The 21,523-nt window shown below is 38.8% G+C and overlaps 1 protein-coding gene across 2 annotated transcripts; it reads left to right on the top strand.

The window, feature by feature from the left end:
* Positions 1–15,643: 15,643 nt before the first annotated feature.
* LOC148017145 (nucleoid-associated protein At4g30620, chloroplastic-like) lies at positions 15,644–21,053 on the top strand. 2 transcript variants are annotated; one of them, XM_087662940.1, is made up of 8 exons: positions 15,644–15,874; positions 15,950–16,101; positions 18,120–18,220; positions 18,361–18,400; positions 18,544–18,615; positions 20,049–20,105; positions 20,424–20,507; positions 20,608–21,053. In XM_087662940.1, exons 1-7 carry the CDS (start codon positions 15,823–15,825, stop codon positions 20,496–20,498), a joined length of 549 nt encoding a protein of 182 aa, XP_087519066.1. In that variant the 5' UTR covers positions 15,644–15,822; the 3' UTR covers positions 20,499–20,507; positions 20,608–21,053. The 2 variants fall into 2 exon arrangements, with proteins under 2 accessions (XP_087519066.1, XP_087519065.1); XM_087662939.1 differs by having other exon boundaries at positions 15,646–15,874; positions 20,605–21,053.
* Positions 21,054–21,523: the final 470 nt, after the last annotated feature.

Raw genomic sequence — 21,523 nt, 5'->3', positions numbered from 1 at the left:
CAAAGTGGTAGTGCACCTCAATGTGTTTTGTCCTGGCATGGAACACTAGATTCTTAGCTAACTGTATGCTACTCATGCTGTCACAATGAATGACAATTGAACCATCTCCCTGCACGTCCAAATCACCTAATAACTTTTGTAGCCATACCACCTCACATGCTGCCATAGCAGCGCCTTTATACTCAGCCTCTATACTCGATAAAGCAACTGTAGGTTGCTTTTTGCTGCTCCATGTAACTACTGCACTACCAAGGGAAAACATGAATCCACTTGTAGATCTTCTATTTGACATGCTACGAGCCCAATCTGCATCTATGTATCCAAAGACATGTACGTCCTTACCTACCTCATAAAAAAATTCAATAATGTAAAGTGGACTTCACATACCTCAATATATGTCTAACGGCATCCAAATGAGGCTTTCTAGGCATCTGCATAAACTGACTAACAAGGCCAATAGCATAGCTCAAGTCTGGCCTTGTGATAGTCATGTAAATCAAACTCCCTACTATCCTCCTGAACATAGTAGGGTCTTCTATCTCATCCCCAACATCGACATTCAACTTTACATTTTACTCCAATGGTACTGAAAGAGGCTTACATTCTAGCATACCATACTTGGATAACATATCCAAGCCATACTACCTTTGGGATAGCCATATACCATCATCACATCTAATCACCTCAATACCAAGAAAGTATCTTAGCTCACCCAAATCTTTCATCTCAAACTTCTTCTTCAAGAAGTCCTTAACTTCAGCAATCCCATTGTCTCTGTCACCTGTAATAATCAAGTCATCCACATAGATGACTATGATGACCAAACCTGCATCTCCCTTTCTCACATAAAGTGAGTGATCAGCATTAGAAATACAAAATCCAATATTGACAAGATACTCTCCAATCTTGTCAGACCATACTCTAGGTGCTTGCTTCAACCCATAGAGCGCCTTCTTTAACCTGCACACATATGTGGGATGCTCTAAATCCTCATAACCTGTTGGCTACTCCATATACACTTCTTCTTGCAATTCACCATGCAAGAAGGCATTCTTAACATCCATTTGCTGCAAACTCCAACCTTTGGCTACTACCAAGGCAATCACACACCTAACAGTGCCATCCTAGCAACCAGATTGAATGTCTCTTCATAATCTATGCCATATGTTTGAGCATAGCCTTTTGCAACCAGCCTAGCCTTATACCTGCTAACTAAATTGTTTGCATTATGCTTGACTTTGTAAACCCAATTACAACCAATAGCTTTCTTACCCTTAGGTAAGGGTACCAAATCCCAAGTCTTATTGGCTTCTAATGCAGCCATCTCCTCATCCATTGTTGCATCCCAATGAGCATGACCAACAGCATCCTCAAAATAAGTAGGCTCAACATCCTCAACTAGTTTCACCATATAAGCATAATGGTGAGCTGCATAACCTTCAAAATCAAATCTTTTAACAGCGTATCTGATCCTGCTAGATCTGCATATCACTGGATCACTCAATGGAGCCTTTACATTACTATGAGCTCTCTGTATACCTGGTGTCTTGACTGAAGGAATGCCAAGCTCATTATCCAAACTCTCCGAACCAATAGAATCTCCATAAAATCCCAAATGATTGGTAGATGCATCATTACCATCTAGCACTTTCTTCTTTCCTTTGTCCTTCCCTACAACACTAATAGATCCACCTAAAGATGTGGGGCTACTCCTTAGTCTCCCAGACTAAGGGCTTGTTAGAAGACGGGCATAGAAACCCACTGTAAGCAAGGGAGTATAAGGGCAGATGAGTGTGAATAGCCCTAGGGGCAGGGGAAACCCTAACCCTAGCTGGGAAAGGCTATATAAACAGCCTATGGGTCACTATCATGTGTGAGAGAGTGTACCCAAGTTGTACTCTAAGCAACTTACTAAGCAAGATTTCATTCTTGTACTTTGAGCTCCCTTCTCCCTCTGTGCACACATTCTAATGCTACAAACTCTGATTCTCAACATGGTATCAGAGCCATCTCTGATCTCCTCAGCTTCCCTCAACATCAGTTATCACTAAGTGTACATGAGCTATCATTTTCTTCATCTTATCCTTCTTTCCTCCATAGCTGCCTGCAACCTACCTCCATTGGAGGACTTGGGGAGGACAAAGGAGGCCATGTCAGCTCCTGTTTTCTTCTAGAAACTTCTTCCCTATCTCAGGGCGAATCAGCCTGGCATGATAAACCCTGAGATTAGTCGACATCATGGGCAGCATTGTCAAAATCCCAGAAACGGCGTAGTTTCTGACAGCGTGGCGTCTTCAGGCATGGCGTGGGCAGCAGGCGATGCAATCTCAGCCACCACCATAGGGCTTTGATAGCCCCCCAAGTGCGCTATCCTCAGCTAAAAGGGTTCCTAGAAATTCCTCTCACAGAGAGAGATCTCTGTCAAACCCTAACTGTGTTTTTTTGGGCAGCCATAGCCAACAAGCTCCAAGCTTGACATTTTGTCATTTTTTCACTCTGAGGTTCATTAACAGTGATTCTAATCACTGAAGTAGAGTCTCTGAAGCCTATTCCTGATTCTAAAGCTCTTGGGCATGCTCAATGGACATCACTAAGCATTGGGAAGCCAACTTCCAACCGTGTTCCATTCAAGCACTTCATAAAGCTTGACAATAGTGTTTTTTTAAACACTAATCATGAATCATCAGGTTAATTGCTTGCTGGGCATTCACTAAAACCCAGTGAGTTTTTTATTCCTCTTCATATATTGTTGTAAGGTTATGTGTAAAATTAACACATAGACCATCATGCACAAGAAGTGTATTGCATACCGTGAGTGACTTTGTCTCAAGTACATTGGTCAGTAAAATCAATAGCATGAGTGTCGTCGTACTCTCCTCGGAATCATCAGCAACAAGCATTGAGATCATAGACAAACCGTGTCCAACACAAGCTTCATCCACTAAGCCATACCACAAGGAGGAGCCTAAAGTCCAGTCTAGGTTTACTTCATTAAAACCTAAAAAGACTATTAAACCTTGGAAGAAGCTTGCACATAAGAAAGGACCACCAAAGTCATACTTTGAAATATTACACTTATATGATTTTCAGCCCTTCTCTTCATTGCAACTTTGATTTCACATTGTCTAAACTGCTTCCGCATTTAGTGAAAAGTTTGTAAGGGACTAGACATTGCCCTTGTCTTAACAAGTGGTAAGACCTTCCCAATGACCACAACATATGCTGATGTCTGACCTCAAATTCGAAAGTTTGATGGTAAGGATTTCCACCCATGGCAAGTACTTATAAAATACAAAATAATGGAGAGAGGGTATTGGCCTCTTATTCAAGGCAGTAGAGCTGTAAACTCTGCAAATATGATTGATATAGAGGATGACCAATGTGCTCAAGCAACCATCATGCTACATTTAGATGAATCCCTGATTCATCATGTTGATCAACTAAACACTGCTAAAGAAAAATGGGATGAGCTTGAAAAGCTCTATGGAGCCACTGGAAAAAATACTAAAATTTTCCTTAAAATTGAATTCTTTAGCTTGGAATATCGTTCAGGAGAAGATTTGGAAAAATTCATCTCTCATATGAAGGGACTTATGGCACAGCTTGCTTCTGTACAAGCTCCAATACATGAAGAAGATGCTATTGCTATTCTCCTAAAAGCTGTAAAACAGGTGTTTCCTACTCTTGTAACCACTCTCACACATGATAGTGACCCATAGGCTGTTTATATAGCCTTTCCCAGCTAGGGTTAGGGTTTCCCCTGCCCCTAGGGCTATTCACACTCATCTGCCCTTATACTCCCTTGCTTACAGTGGGTTTATATGCGTGTCTTCTAACACCCCCCCTCAATACCAGGGTGGCATTGGATTACAAGGCATGTAAGAGATCCCCCCCCCCCCCCTTTTTGGGATGCCTTTATAAATCAGGCTTACAAGGTTGTTTTAGGTAGATGATTTAAATAGTCAAAACAGTCAATCTTCAGATGAATTGGAGACATAGTTGGCCACCAATTCTTAATGAGGAAGTTCATCACAGGAAACTTCCATGAAGGGTAGCTGTTCTTGTCAAGCTTCTCAATAATGGGATTTCCACTATTCTCTCCCATTATCACAAACAAGGATACAACACAACAAGCTAGTCTTATGCAATCTTTCACAACATGTGCACAACAATACACCAAGCAACCTTTTTCACTGATTGCTCAATAGTACATGTAATCTACAACCTGTTTGTAGATAAACCTGCTTGCTTCCTACAAACACCTCAAAAATTATAGATTCGCAATCTGTAACGTGTGCACCCACTTTCAGTCAATATAGTCGAAATCACAGTGTACCCTGAAACTGCTATCTGCAACCTTGCGGCTCTAAAACGGGGCCTGAAACGGTCTCAAACACCCAAAATAACTGCTCGCCCAAAATAAGATCAAAAGAAAAGCCATTAAGTGGATCATAAAACTGATCCATCCCATCCACATCATCCTCATCCTTTGAATCATCAATGATCAACATGCTATTGACTTTTTCCTTCTTTATGGATGCACTTAGGAGCATGATCATGTGGATACTTTTATCCACACTTGTAGCATAAACCCTTCTCCTTCCTTTTCTTGAAAAGATCCATTGAAATGATATAGTCATTCCTTGATTCAAAGATGGTGTTGGCTTCAATTTAGTTGACTTATTCTATATTTTAGTACCATTTGAAGGCCTGAAATTGACTCATTGTCTTATGATATTGTAGAGAGAATATGTATGGGTCCTTGGGTTACTTCATTATGAAGTATATCCTTCTAAATAACTCCCAATTTGGCCCTATTTTGTAGTATTTCTTTATTGTTCAAAATCTTGATGAATAATACTAGCTCAATGGCTTTGAAGAGATTGGTTAGGGATTGGGCCATAATATCAATTGAAAGGTTAGACTCTAATCCATACACATACTTGTAAAGCTTGGAATCATTGCTTGCACTCTCAATATACATGGTAAGTTTGAGAAATTGATATGTATACTCACATATGGTGAGTCTCCTTTGTTCTAACCAATACCGTTTGTATATAATATTCTCTTTTCCTACCAATGAGACAAATATTGTACCATAAGTGCCCTAAATGCCTCCCAAGCCTTTGATTCTCTCTTTTAATGTATCTCCACCAAGTATAAGTAAACCCTTTTGAGTGTAAATAAGCAAAACAAACCTCATGCTCATCACTTCTTAGAAATATATTAAAAATAAGATTCTAATCTAAAAGTCCATTCTTCTAAATCTAATGAAGATGAAAACTAGCCATTGTACTTGAACAAATCTATCTTATCTCTCAAACTTCCACTCAATGAAGATCAGCTATCCATTATTGGGTTGATCATATGGGCTACTATTTTGACCTCCATTATTGGGTTGATCATATGAGATACCACTTTAATCTCCATCATGTGAACTAATCTATCTTATCTCTCAAACTCCCACTCAATGAAGATCATCTATCCATTATTGGGTTGATCATATGGGTTACCACATTAATCTCCATTATTGGGTTGATCATATGGGTTACCACATTAATCTCCATTATTGGGTTGATCATATGGGTTACCACATTAATCTCCATTATGTAAATAAACTCATGAACTCTTCCATCATTGTTTGCTTGAGCCTTGTTTCTATTTTCTTCTTTCCTCATTTAATATGCCATCCATTGAATTATTTGAAAATTGTGTTGACATTAGAATCCACCAACTTGTCAATTTGGCATACCAACTAGTCCATCATGTTGACCAACTCATTGTGCCTATGATGCCAGGAGGCATATTTCACGGTGGATTCCGTAAACTTTGATGACCAGGGCTCATACACAAAGTGGATTCTTTGTGCGAGAAGTTGATGGGGACGCCTATCCTTTTCGGGCGTTTCATTACTTTAGTGTGTACATGGGTGATTCCATAGCGGGTGATTCCGCAAAATGCATATTAAATTAATAAATGTTTATGAGTTTAGAGTGCGCACTCGTAATAAATTAAGGTTAGGATTGATTTCTAACCAGTTGATTTATTTATGTAGCTGAAGACTGTTAGGTATTCACTTTTGTCGGTTTAATTGTATTATTTTACTAACGATTGTGAATGCTTCAGTTGATGTGTAGAGATAGCAGCAGTGGCGGAGGAAAGCATTGGAGGATAGCGAGTATTCGATTTATCACTTATATTTTGATGGGCGCATACCTTAGGCATGGCGCCTATATTTTGTCGCGCCTATTTATTGAGGCGTTGGATATTTATTTATTATTTTGTATGCGCATGGGCGCACGATTATGTTATTTATACTTGGACATTGTATTGGGTATGCCTGACTCTTTGGGGCACCGCCCATTAGCTTTATTTCTATTTTGTGCTAAAGCAAACTCAAAAGCCAAAAGCTTGCTATTTTGTAATTTGGGCTATTATTTGAGCTTGAAGATGATTAATACATAAAATACATGCTTTGTGGAGCGCTCACACAAGGCATGGGGGGAGATTGCACCCAATTGGTCTCTTGTTCATGTCATGCATGCTTTTTACCTTGAGTTTTGTGAAAAAAGTAGAGTTCTTTTGTTCTTGGGGACCTTCTGGCATTCACTACGCGAGCGTACAACATCCGATCTGCGCACTAGTGGTATCAGAGCGAAGCTGAGATCGAGAGCTTCCAATCGCTACCCATCTTGTGAGAAGGCGGAGCTCCTGGAACGATCGAGCTCTATGGTCAATCTCATCACGAACGGTCGATACGGGTGGATTCCTGGCGGTCAAGAACCTCTGTTTCCATCCTCAAATCACGAAGGACCGGCCTGCAACAGTAGAGGACCACTCCTATATCCTCTCATACAAGTCGTGGAGTTACAGAGATAAGTCTCAAAAATTTCATAATCTTCAAAGCTTAATACAAAGCTTTAAAAGCTTAAAGAAGCTTTAAAGCTTCACGATTTTTAATCGGCGTATCAAAGTATGTCCGCGAAATTTCTACCGGTTGAAAAAACGGTCTCCCCCCCTACAATTCGACGATTTAATTCACTAAGCTTAAAGCTTAGTCTCCTAAGCTTCCAATCACACAAAATCTCCCAAGTTCTGCAAGTCTACAAAGTCTAAATCCTGCAAGTCTGCTAAATCAACCAAGTTTTGCAAGTTTTGGTACTCTGCAAGTCACATAAGTCTGTAACTCTGCAAGTCAGACAAGTCATCTGAAGTCAAAACTGACTTCTGTTCAAAACTCATAGAAGGGTTGTTCCTGCGCAGAAACTCCAAACTACAAAGTTGTTCATTGGAAGGTACTGTTCGCATACGCAGGTTTGTTGAACCATTTTCAGCACACGCAGAAGGTCAAAACACAGATTTTTCAAAGATTACAAATCCCGCAATAGCCAAAAACGAAGATTGTGAAAGCCACACACAAAAATATATAAGCCTTGTACACCCAATCTTGAGCTACGCTCATCCCGCTAATTGGATTTTGAGAGTGTGAGGTTTTTTTGAAGTTTTGCAAGATGACTGAACCACATATGGATGATTTAATGGTTGAAGGCGATCTTCCTGAACCTACGATGGAGCAAAAGCTGGATTTAATTATGATGCAGTTGGATGAAGAACAACGAGCTAGGCAAGCATTGCAAGCTCAATTGGCTAATTTACAAAGATCGACTACCGACAAAGGGGAACCACAATTTGAAGACCTTATTCGACGTACCATCGACGCGACTCTCGAAGCTCAATCCATCCGCAAGGAAACAAAGATAAGTAAAAGAAATTTCAAATTCTGTACTTTCAATGGCACTCGAGATGGAAAAACTGTTCTTACATTCATCAGTCAGTTTGATGATTACTTTCATGAGGAAACATACGCAGAAAAAGATAAAATCAAGTGTGTCACTAATCATTTAGTGGATAGAGCATCTCTTTGGTGGACCGCGGTTCGTAAGAGTATAGATTGTCCCACTACCTAGGAAAATTTCAAGAAGAAGTTTATGCAGAATTTCCTTCCTCCACAATTCCATGAAAAAGCCATAAAGCAATGGGACATTCTTCAGCAAAGAGATCGTGATCCTATTCCTCAGTACACCGAACGCTTTTGGAATGCATTACTCCAGTTACGCATGCTTGAAGACGTACCTGAAGCGACACACAATCGCAAGTATATGTTTGGATTACTTGGGAATTACTACGCTGAAGTCAATATGTTCAAGCCTGCAACTCTTGAAGACGCAATTTCTTTAGCTCATGACACTGAAGACAAGCTTCGAGGAAGAGACAAGCGTCCACAACAATTCCAAACCAATGGTAGCTATGGATCTAAGCAATTCAACTCAAATTTTAGAAGATTTAATCAAGGTCGTTTTCCTTCATCATCTTTCCGTAAGACTTGGGCAAAACCACCTATTTTACCATCCAATACCAACCAAACCCCAAGCCCATTCCACAGCCAAATCCTAATATTCCTAGACTTCCTGCCATTGCAAACAATGTAACCAAAGCCAAACCTATAGTGTGTTATAAATGCCACCAACCTAGACATCTAGCAGCCAATTGCCATTCGAAGAAGCCACCTGCCCATGTCAACTACCTTGGAGCAATGGAAGATGAACATGAAAAAATGCTTGATTTCACAGAAGATGAAGACAACATTACTACTCCTTCGGATACTTTACCAGGTATGCCAACTTCACATTCTTTATTGACAATGAAATGTTTAGTGCATGGAAAAGAAAAGATTATTTTGCATGATGATGGTAGTACTCGTGATTTTATTTCTGCAAAGCTAGTGAAAGAATTGAAGTTACAGACTGTACCTACGCATTATCGCATTAAAGCAGCATTCTTAGGCACAAGGTATAATGGAACACAGGAAGTGCATGATTTAGAAATTCAAATTGGTCAATACACTGAAAGAAGGATTTTTCTAATTGTACCACTACAGTCCAGTGATATTATTTTAGGTATGCCTTGGCATCATCAGCATAACCCTAATATAGATTATTCCACGCTTTCAATTAATATTCAATTTCAAGGAAAACATATTACATTGTATGGTATGCATGCATCTAATGCTTTTCCACTGCTTTCGCATACTCAAGCTAAACGTGCATTACCCAAAAGTAGTAAATCTTATCTCATTTGGGTGAATGAACTGCAAGCTAAAGAAAATCATATGCACCCTAGGCATAAAGAATTTCTTGCACACTTTAAAGACTGTTTTGCAGAAAATCTACCACCTGGTTTACCTCCTTCACGTCCAGAAGACCATAAAATAGATTTGATTCCTGGTACACAACCACCTTGTAAAGCACCATGTAGGCATAACCAGATAGAGCAAAAAGAAATTCAAAATCAAGTTGAGGAATTACTAAATAGAGGATTGATTAGACCTAGTAGTTCTCCATTTAGTGCACCTATTTTGTTAGTAAAGAAGAAAAATAATACCTATCGTATGTGCATTGACTATCGTGCTTTAAATAAGATCATAGTAAAGAATAGATATCCAATTCCTAGAGTCGATGACCTTATGGATAAACTGCAAGGTTCTGCCATATTTAGTAAAATAGACCTTAAATCTGGTTATCATCAGGTGAGATTAGATAAGTCTGACATATTCAAGACTGCATTTAGGACACAATTTGGTCATTATGAATTTTTAGTGATGCCTTTCGGATTGACTAATGCACCTGCTACATTTAGTAGAATGATGAATCGTATATTTTTGAAATATCAGCATTGTGTTATTGTATTCTTTGATGATATTTTGGTGTTTAGTCAAAATGAGAAAGAACACTATGAACATCTGTCATTGGTTTTCAAGTTAGTAAAAGATAATCAACTGAATGCTAATCTGGAAAAGCGTGAGTTCTTTAAAACATAAATTGAATATTTAGGTCATATTGTATCATCAGATGGTATTAAGGTTGACCCTAATAAAATAGAAGCAATATTGAACTGGCCTATACCTAAAAATGTGCATGAGTTACGATCTTTCCTAGATCTTGCTAGTTTTTACAGGAAGTTTGTGCGTAATTTTTCATTACTTACTTTGCCTTTGACTAAACTTTTAAAGAAAGGTATTGTTTATCATTGATCCGACAATCAACAGAAATCCTTTGACTTATTGAAACATGCATTAACCCATGCTCCTGTTTTACAACTGCCTGATTTTAATAGACCATTCTTTTTAGTAGTTATTGATGCTAGCGGATCTGGAATAGGAGCCGTACTTATGCAGGACAATCATCCTATAGCCTATTCTAGTTGTAAACTGAAACCCTTCGAACTTAAATATTCCACATATGATAAAGAATTATTAGCTGTAGTACAAGCTTTAAGACAATGGAAACACTACTTAATGGGTTCTGAATTTATGATTAAGACCGATCAACAAAGTATTAGACATTTACTTAGCCAACCCCAAATATCCGACCGACATATCAAATGGGTAGCCTTTATTCAGAGTTTTCATCCTATCATTCAATATCAACCAGGTAAAGAAAATGTAGTGGCCGATGCATTAAGTAGAAGACCCACCATTCACAATATTTCTGTTATATCATTTGATTCTTTAACTCCTATGAAAGATACTTATTATCAGGACATTACTTTTCATGCTAATTGGAATAAATTAGTTGGAAATAACTGGATTCCTATTGATTCACTGTCTTATAATGATGGATTCATGTTTTATGAAAAGAGATTATGTGTTACAGTTCCATTTAGATCTTTTGTATTGAATGAGATTCATTGTCCTCCATATCAAGGTCATAGAGGTATCATATCTACTTTACGTACATTAACTGAAGATTTTTATTGGCCACATATGGACACTGATGTATCTAACTTTGTTTCTGAATGTTTGATTTGTCAAAGAGTTAAGAGACATCATGGTAAACAATATGGATTACTTATGCCTTTATCTATTCCATCAAGACCATGGGAACAAATTTCTATGGATTTTATTACTAGTTTACATAATACTAAAGCTAACCATGATATGATTTGGACTGTAGTAGACAGGTTTAGTAAACAAGCATATTTCATTCCATGTGAGAAAACTTTAACAGCATCACAGGCAGCACAAATGTTTTTGAAAACTGTTATCACTAACCATGGATTACCAAAAGTTATTATTTCTGATCGTGATTCTAGATTTTGTAACAACTTTTGGATTACTTTGTTTGCTAACCTAGGAAAAAAAATTGATTTCTCATCTGCATTTCATCCTGAAACTAATGGACAAACAGAAGCCACTAATAGTACTATTCTAGATCTTTTACGTGCTTACACTATTTCTAAACCACAGACATGGGACACACATTTACATTTATTACAGTTTGCATATAACAATACACCACACACATCTACAAAGAAAGCACCGTTTGAAGTGATTTATGGTTATAGATTGTCTACACCTGTTGCATCTTTATCAAATAGAATTCAGAGTGCTGATGATATTGCTAGTATGCACGCTACTATTTTTTATGAGGTTAAAGACATGATTGCCAAAGCCCAGCAATCATATACCAAGCAAGCCAATAAGAAAAGACAAGCAATGAATTTCAAAGTTGATGACTATGTTTGATTGAGAATAGAAAAACGTAGATTACAAAGTGTAGATAGACACCCAGTTGTGAAACTAGCACCTAGATTCTATGGACCATTTAAGATCATTCACAAAATTAATGACAATGCATTCAAGTTAGAATTACCACCTCACTGGAAAATTCACAATACATTTCACATTAGTTTATTAAGACCCTTTAGAGGCCAATTACATGTACACCCTGTTTATGAAAACCCACCTTTGTTAGAGGAAGAGACTCAAATACTTAAACCTGAAGCTATCATAGACACTGACTTTATGACCACTAGAACTGGCCGAAGATATTCTAGATATCTAGTCAAATTTAAGAACCATCCTGTAGAGGAAGCCCAATGGATGCACGCTAGAGACTTAAATGCTTTCCCCACTCTGCTAGCTCCACATTGAGCTAATAGCAATTGAGGTCAATTGCTATCCCACCCCGGGGGCATGATGCTAGGAGGCATATTTCACGGTGGATTCCGTGCTAAGGTGGATTCCGTGAGGTTTTATGGTGGATTCCGTAAACTTTGATGACCGGGGCTCATACACAAAGTGGATTCTTTGTGCGAGAAGTTGATGGGGACGCCTATCCTTTTCGGGCGTTTCATTAATTTAGTGTGTACATGGGTGATTCCATAGCGGGTGATTCCGCAAAATGCATATTAAATTAATAAATATTTATGAGTTTAGAGTGCGCACTCGTAATAAATTAAGGTTAGGATTGATTTCTGACCAGTTGATTTATTTATGTAGCTGAAGACTGCTAGGTATTCACTTTTGTCGGTTTAATTGTATTATTTTACTAACTATTGTGAATGCTTCAGTTGATGTATAGAGATAGCAGCAGTGGCGGAGGAAAGCATTGGAGGATAGCGAGTATTCGATTTATCACTTATATTTTGATGGGCGCCTACCTTAGGCATGGCACCTATATTTTGTCGTGCCTATTCATTGAGGCGTTGGATATTTATTTATTATTTTGTATGCGCATGGGTGCACGATTATGTTATTTATACTTGGACATTGTATTGGGTATGCCTGACTCTTTGGGCACCGCCCATTAGCTTTATTTCTATTTTGTGCTAAAGCAAACTCAAAAGCCAAAAGCTTGCTATTTTGTAATTTGGGCTATTATTTGAGCTTGAAGATGATTAATACATAAAATACATGCTTTGTAGAGCACTCACACAAGGCATGGGGGGAGATTGCACCCAATTGGTCTCTTGTTCATGTCGTGCATGCTTTTTACCTTGAGTTTTGTGCAAAAAGTAGAGTTCTTTTGTTCTTGGGGACCTTCCGGCATTCACTACGCAAGCATACAGCATCCGATCTGCGCACCAGCCTAGAAGTATGTCTTATCTCATGTTCACACAATGTTATATTGAGTGCATTGATCTCTTCTTGGTATGAGTGTCTTCATGTGGTCTCTTGGGCTATTTTCCACTAGAGAATCTTTGATTTGGTTGGATAACTCATTATGGGCCTTACTTTTTCCTTTATTCCCTACATGCAAGTGCGGTCTTGTTTCACAACTTGTCAATAAAATAGAAATATATTGAGTAGATAACTCCAATTCTAGACCTTTTTGATTCCAATTGAAGGCAATGATGTCCTCTAAGAGTAGACATTAAAGTTCCATGATTAGGCCATATCAAAAAGTTATGGCTACTTTTTTAAGACTAATAGCATTTGTCGACTACATTGTTTAGGCTACCAAATACCCTATTTGATGCCTTTACCTCCAAATCCATCCATTATGAATACTCCATGCTAATGTACCTATGCGAGGGATAAATTGTTGGGCAAGGGCACCTATATGGACTTTGGATCATTGGGAGGTGGGCAAAGCTCCACCTAGGTTGGCTTGTCTCACTCTCTCCCCCCAACCTCCACCTTTTTGCTTAGTGGGAATCATTATTGCTTGGAGTTCAAAGCTAAGCTTTTTAAGAAGACACATATTGAAATGGATGGAGTGAAAATAACCTTTCAACTGGAATCTAATAGAATTAGAAATAAGAAATGGATGGGATGGGAATGTACTGCAACAAGTTTTATTGATTTACTCACTTACCCTCTTATTTTGAATGGATCAAAAAAGAGGAAACAACTTGATGATTCAAGATAAGATGAATCCCCATAACCATAACTAACAATCCAATGACTTGAGGTAAAGGCTAAGTGATGAATTATATCTCTTCAACAAATGGATTAAGCACAATAAATGGATTTGAGAGAGATTTAGAGAGACCTATGGAGAGTACCTCTCACAATGTAGTCAATTGAAGCTTGTAAACGCATAATGCATCATGTAGATTGATTTGATTGACTTGCAGCTTCATAGACACCTTTACTATAGCCTTCATATGATTCTCTTTGGACTTGAATACTTTGGTGAGGATAAAGAAGGGGATGAAATTGAGATTTCTCCCAAATCTTGTCTCCTTTTATAATGTTGAAGGGGCTTCAATCCACTAGGTCTTTAAGCCTCCTTCAATATACTTAATGTAGAGAATCAATTAATTAGGGAATGAAACATTCTTATAAGAACTCGAACCTTTGAAAGAAGTATCAGTGGTTGTCCTTACTGTACATTAGGTTTTTAGGAAAGGAAAATGCCAAGAAAAAGAGAAATAGGGGTTCAATCCCTGCTAATGTAGATTGCCAACTTGAAGAGTAATGCTAGAGCAATGAGCAAGATGAAGATTAGTTGCTCAAAATAGGAGAAGAAGGCTTACCTGATCAACACAATTTGCATCAAAAAATGTAGTAGGTTGCCTAGGATGAAGGCTAGATCAAGGCTCTTCAAAATGGAGCTCTATCCTTTTGTAACCCTAGAATACTCTCATGTAGTCCATTCATGCCTAGGAGTGAAGTTGAAGAGATAGGAGCTAAACGAATCCATGGAAGGGAGGGTTGGAGAAGAAGACAATTTGAAAAGTAGAAGTGACTAAAGTCTCCTCCAAGACCAATGAACCTCCTTTTAACAAAATGAATCATGACTTGCTTCCAAGGACTCCAAACTTGTCCCTTGCATCTGTGAAAAATCCTCAAGTCATCCAAATGCAACATCAATGGGAAATGTACAACAATATTTTGGATTTTCTTAGATTAAAAGTAAAACTGAGGTATGGAGATGAAAGAAATGGATAAAGGCATAGCTCTAATCCCATTTGCAAGGGAATGAGCTCAAGGAGAGGGAGAATAAGAGTGCATGACAGAGAGAGAGAGAGAGAGAGAGAGAGAGAGAGAGAGAGAGAGAGAGAGAGAGAGAGAGAGAGAGAGAGAGAGAGAGAGAGAGAGAGAGAGAGAGAGAGAGAGATATATATATATATATATATATATATATATATATATATATATATATATATATGAAGATACTAATCAATTATACGATTGTGGGTTAAAAATGAAAAATGAGTCTCTTACATCTTTTATACTTGAGCTAGTATAGCACCCAGTATATATCAAATATATCTCAAAAATACGTTCGTAAATGCTTACTAATCACTTCATCACAGATAGAAACTAGCATTGTTTTGGGGAAATTGTTTGTGGTAGAGTATTGGTCCTTGAGGGGACCAAAAAAAAAAAAAAAAAACACTTTTATGAACCAAGTGCGATGTTAGTTATTGTCATTCTTGAGAGGTTGGCCTCTTTCAAGATGGGTGTTAGACTTTTGTTATAGGAAGATTGTAGAAGTGTAGAGACCTTCAAGTTGACTTTGGGATGGGCCTTGATCTTTTATTACAAGGTAGACTCGGAGACCACTTGATTGGCTAAGTCTGTGAATCTTATAGGATCCTAACAATGCTACTTGTAAAAAGGTGAGCGACTACTAAACATTCCAACATGCACAACATATAGATCATGTATGGTCTTTTAAATCTAAGATATACATTTTTGAAAGAACGAATTGGTAATTTAGGGAGCATTAACCTTATTGTCTATTGAGATTGATGTGGTTTTACACATTACATGTGAAAAGTGCCATCAATATTGTTGATTGCTACTAATGAGAAGCGAGGCACAATCTCTTATGAGCTTGTGCTGCCAAGCAGGCTGGCAAGTAGTTTAGAGAGCAAGAGACTTGGGGGGGTAAGTGAAAGGACTGTCTGCATCTGGATACACTTGGGTGTAACTGAAAGGACTGTCTGTATCTGAATATAGGAGGATAAGGCGATCTTTAGGCAGGGGAAAATTAGGGTTTATCCTCTGCAGAGACCGAAAGGAAGGCCATGGCTTGCTTCTCAGCGCCCACGGCGCCTTTGCTCCAGCACGCAGTGCAAGGTGAGCTTCTTCTCGTCGTTCCTCTGTGTCACCTTAAGCCTGTCTGTTCATATCTTTGACGTGTCTATTGCTCAGGTTCTGGCCACATTCAACACGCGCCCTATTGCCGCATTCCTTGCTCTGTGCGTCAGGAAGGATCACGCAGGAGCTCCCTCCGTGTCACAGCTCTGTTCGGAGGCAAGAAAGAGAAAGAGAATACAGAGAATCCTGACGAAGCATCGAAGAAGGTACAGACAGCTCCTTCCATATCAAAGCACAGGGAAGCTTTTTTGCAAGCCTATGGCTCGTTCATGCTTCTGTCTACCAGTAATTGCAATAATGGAAGCGTGTGTCGAATGCAAGGCAGAGCCAATGATACGATTCATGGATGACTGAAAACAATATTTTTCGATGGGATGAGTCATCGGTTGCATGGTGCAATCCATATCACAGTGAGGGTGGTGGCAGAGCTTTTCCGTTGAAGATAATGTAGGCATTGGGACTAGTGCAGAACAAACTAGGGTTGAGACTCCATGCAAGATCAGGCAAATACCACAGGGTTTGACCTCGATGTCATCCATTTGATATCTTGAATTGTTGATTCTTCAGACTCTATTTGCTTCCAACTCTAGAAATGATTAAGGAGCACCCGGTGCAATATGACCAAAATTTCTGGATATTTGTAGAGAGGGAAGTGCGTATCTGATGGAAGGCAGAGCTAATGCACTGCTTCATGGATGACTGAAAACGGTATCTATCAATTGGATGAGTCATTGGTTGCACATTGCAATTGTTATCTCTATGAGGGTGTAGGCAGAATTTTTTGCTGCAGGTAATTTAGACATTAGCATTAGTGCAGCACGAACTAGGGTTGAGAATCCATCAAGATCAGGCTATAGCATAGGTTTTGACCTCAATGTCATCCATTTTATATCTTGAAGCTTTGATTCTTTAGTCTTTGCTTGCTTCCAATTCTAGAAATGAATAAGGAGAACCCTCTGTGATGTAACCTGAAGTTCTGGATACTGGTAGCAGTGGCAGCTATGTCACTAGAAAGTGCATCATAAGTGAGTGATGTGAGGCATGCATTTGCCTGGGCATATACTTTGAATTATTATTCCTTTAGTTTCTATTTACTTGAATGATAAGCAGCATTCTTGTGTGATGCAACCAAAAGTTCTGGATATTGGTAACAGTGGCAGCTGTCGTTAGAAGGAGCATCATAAGTGACTGATGTGAGGGATGCATTTGCCTGAGGATATTTTTTGAATTATGATTTATGTCTTTAGTCTCTATTTGTTTCTAGAATGGCCAAGCCATGCATGGCCATTAATATTTTACATGGTACAAGTTATAGGTAATAAGGCAGCAAGTTGTGTCATTTGAGAACTCCAGAAATACATTGTAGGCAATGCATGGATCTTCAAACATTGAAAGATCTTTATGATTCATGAGTTATGAGAGAATGAAATAGAACTATCTTGTGACATGTTCTTATGTAAGAAAGCTTTTAAGCTTTCAAGTGTCAAAGCTGAGAACTTAGACAATGACCAAATGAGGTTGCAAAACGTGTAAGTGAAGGAGGCCTCACTTACAGCCTACAATATATGGAAGGTTTATGCCGGACTCTGAACCTATCACATGGTTTTCTTTTCCTTTCTCTCATCCTCATCCACAACAGAAGAGTTTGGAGAAGTGAACTTATTACCATCATTATTATCCTCATCATTAGCAGTTGCAGCATCATTGAAAACTACATTAATTGTCATTTCAGCACTTGAGTATGCGCTCACATTTTCTCTTGTCCCTCCGGTAGTGGGAATCTCCTCATCCCATTTTTGTATTTCTCACAAAGTAGTCAGCCTTCAATCACCTTCTCAACGTTTTGAGATAGCTGGATGCTGCACTCTTGGGGAGATTCATGGCTGCTTAGCCTTGTTTTCAGTGATGTAGACCTTAGAAAGAGTACATAGGCCATGTGGAAGACAAAGAGGTAGAAAACATGTATGTCTGGGGACACTTTTCAAAAGGAAAGTTCTTGTTGAGTGTTTTTTGGAATAACATCACGGCTATCTGTCCATGCCGACAGAACTAGAGTATTCTTGTTGATATGTATGTGGAAAACACAATGGATGTAGTCGATGAGTGAGAGTCATGTCTGGGTTAAGAGTTACCATCTGTAGAGTGGTCAAGGTTAATGCCATTCATAGTATTAAAGCTTTACCTTTCCTTTTTTGCTGAAATATGTAATCTTTGATTGTCACAGGCTGGATTATTTGGAAACATGCAAGGTCTTTATGAAACAGTTCGAAAAGCTCAACAAGTAGTTCAAGTTGAGGCAGTCCGTGTGCAGAAGGAGCTTGCTGCGTAATGCTCTTTAACACCATAGTGGCTTTTCGTTGTGTGTCTTGTAGAAATTAAACCCAGTCTGTCATGCAAGTTCCTAGTTAAGATCATGCATTTCTATGCAGGGTTGCCGGTTGAACTTCTGTTTGTGGATTTTTCAGTGCAGAGTTTGATGGCTATTGTGAAGGAGAGCTCATCAAGGTAGGTTAACAGGGCCTGCAACATTGATATCTTTGTTTTGTATGTATAGCTGGCTGCAGTAAGAAATCTGTTGCTCCAGAAACTGTGATGGTATTCTTTCAATACTGTTCATGATGACTTACGTGTTTTTTTGCATTGGGCAGGCTACGCTTTCTGGAAACCAAGAACCTGTTCGTGTTGAAATCACAGAGGCTGCCATGGAGCTTGGAGCTGAGGTACTTTCTTGTGTCAAGCTTTAGTTGTAAAATGTGGCTGGATGTCGAAGCTGAGACTCTTTCATGTGGCTTTTTAAGCAGTTGTCCAAAATTAGGCATTCAATGATAGGTTTATTAAGTTACAAATAGCAGTGTGGTTGAAGCAGGTGCTTAATTTGGTTTTGTGCCTGGGAAAGCACATACACTCACCTAGGATGCAAGTGAAAAACATAAACATACGCAAGTTTAGGTTTTGGCTGAGGATGTCTTCTAGACTCTATAGTTCTGACTAGACTCTAGAGCAATAGTTTTGTTGTCCCATACCAGGCAGGTGCCATTGAAAAACAGACCTGCTGAACAACCTGTGACTACAGTATTTCACAAGCTCTATTTATGAATCAGGTCATGGTTTGTTGGTCAGAGTCTTTGGTAATACTTGCATACTAATCCCCTCATCAGATGTGCAAGTATTACTCTTATGTTCCACTTAACTCTTACCTTATCCAGGTTTCAGCAGCACGAACTTAAATGATTTGGGCATTACTTATTTGTACTGGGGATTTGATCATACAAATTTGGGCTTCACATTGGACATGTTAGATGTTTTGATGCTATGTTTTAGCTGGATTATAAAGTTGTTGCGCATGTTTACTCACTAAACAGATGAGATGCCTGCTTTGCAGATGGATCCTCGTTATGTCTTTGTGAAGCTCTACAAGAATGTCTCAAAGTGGCACAAAATATAAGAAATGTGTTTGTATCATATCTTTGATTTGTTAAAAATGATATGCCTTTTTTGCAAGTTGTCAATAAGTTGGGGCGGGCTGTAGCTTGCTTTTGGTGGAGACATCACTTTATTGGCCCCCTTGTCCTATATAAAGTGTATAACCTAGATGTCACTCGAAAGGGCTGAACTTCAGGTCTGCTACACATGCAGTACCCACTATGCAGTTGGTTGTGGTTTAGTAAGCTTTCTAGGTCTGAGGATACACAAACACACAACATATAAACATACATGTAGACGAATACAAAACACTTTGCTTTTTGTGAAACACCTGTGCACCAGTTGATTTATTTACAAGAATAATAGACTTAATTAAAATCCGTTAGAAAAAACAATCATACAAAACACACACATGCACATACTTGCAACTAGTCTAGAATCTAGACTCTAGTTTTCAATGTGTGCACACCAGCAATTCTTGATAAATGTCCATATTATTTGGAATTAAGCAAGGTACTGTACATGGACATTTCTGTTGAACTTTTTATATACTGGATTTATTGGACACACACAAACTATGAGCCGAGTCACTATGGCATAAAAGACATTTGCCAATAGATTAACAGAGTGCCTCATTAAGCAGAAGTACTATTTTTTCTTTTTTTGTTTTGCTTCAATTCTATCACTAGTGTTGGTGTTCTAAATAATGTGGTGTTCTGAATTTCTGCAGAGGGTCTCAGCTCTGGTTACAGAAGCCTACAAAGATGCTCATCAGAAAAGTGTCCTTGTATGTTCTTGGCCCTCTAATGCATAATCTTTGGTTTTTAAAATGTGTGTGCAATTTTTCTGTCTTACACAGTTGTAATATTAACAGAGCCAGATTTAAAGTCTTAGGTTAATGGATCAGAAAACTGGCTAGTTGTACTTCATGGAGCTGGCGTCTTGCACATTTCAGTTCTACAGTCATTTTTTGACTTGAACCAGAGTGTCGCAGCTGAGAGTTTTTCCATGTTCTGTAGCCTATTATGTGTACTTATTGGTTTGACATGTGAGTTGGTACTACGAAGTTTATGTGCTCACAAGTTGGCGTTTTGGCTGCTTGTAGGCCATGAAAGAGAGAATGAAGAATCTAGCAGAGAGCCTGGGAATGCCCCCAGGTCTAAGTGGCGGATTGAATTGAGCACAGAAGGTGCAATTACTTGATAGTTTCTCATTATTTGCCTGTTGTTCAACTGTAGTTCTTGAGGTAGGACTCATCAAATGTTATGTTTCTGATTGAGCTGTAGAAGGATTTCTGTCACCATATACTGGTCACAGTTGGACTTGGGTGCTCTCTGTAATGTGGAGGCAAAATGAGCTTTGTGCAGCTGGATCAAACAGTGCCTTGCAGGAGCATGATATTTGCGCAGGATAGTGTCTCCCCACTACACAAGTTTCCCTCTCAATTTTGGGCTTCTCTTCTAGAAGTGAAATATTGGTAAAGGTCACAATTATGAACCCATTGTTCCAACTGGAGAATTCTGAATCAAGCTCTACATGGGTATAGGCATTGATATTTTGTCGTAGTCAGTGGATCTCAGCTTTGCGCTCTGTGCCATAAAAGCAGTTCCTGAAAACTTGTATATTCTTCTCTCTGCTAATCTAATGCGTGAATCGCCACAGGTGGGATTGGGGTCAGTTGTAACAGAGGAGTTAATCTGTATTTGAGCATGTCAACTTTCCTATTCTTTTTGTATGTCTGGAGCTTCCTTTGAGAATAAGGATCCGTGTCTACATTATTAGTGGAGTAGACTCTCTAGTTCTTGTGTTTGGGTGGTTCATGCGAGTTTCAATTTTAAAAACAATTGTGGGCCTGTAATCAAGTAAAGAGATGATAAAGCACCTGTGGCTACTTGATTAGGCTAAGAGAATTTTAAAAACACCTCGGAAGCCTGTTGACACTTTCATCACGAACCGTTTAACCACTTGATTGCTCCTCTTATGAAGAAAATGGTTGAGAAGTTGCACATCTTCATTTCACAGGCTCCTGCTCTCAGATTTGAGGTTGGCTGGACATTGACAAGCTTTGCAGTACCCCATAGATGAGTCAGTGTTGTAGGCTTTTAGTTATCCCTTCAATATGGGATGACTTAAAATACTATGGAAGTATCCGAGGAGGGTTGGGAGTAGCAATGCAGGGATATACGAGAGAGAGAGAGAGAGAGA

The sequence above is a fragment of the Lygodium microphyllum genome, chromosome 22 (assembly GCF_053477565.2).
Source record: "Lygodium microphyllum isolate KBCC chromosome 22, Lygodium_microphyllum_v1.1.10, whole genome shotgun sequence".
Lineage (NCBI taxonomy): Eukaryota > Viridiplantae > Streptophyta > Polypodiopsida > Schizaeales > Lygodiaceae > Lygodium > Lygodium microphyllum.
The sequence above is the reverse complement of the archived record's forward strand: the minus strand, read 5'-3'. Positions and strand labels throughout refer to the sequence as shown.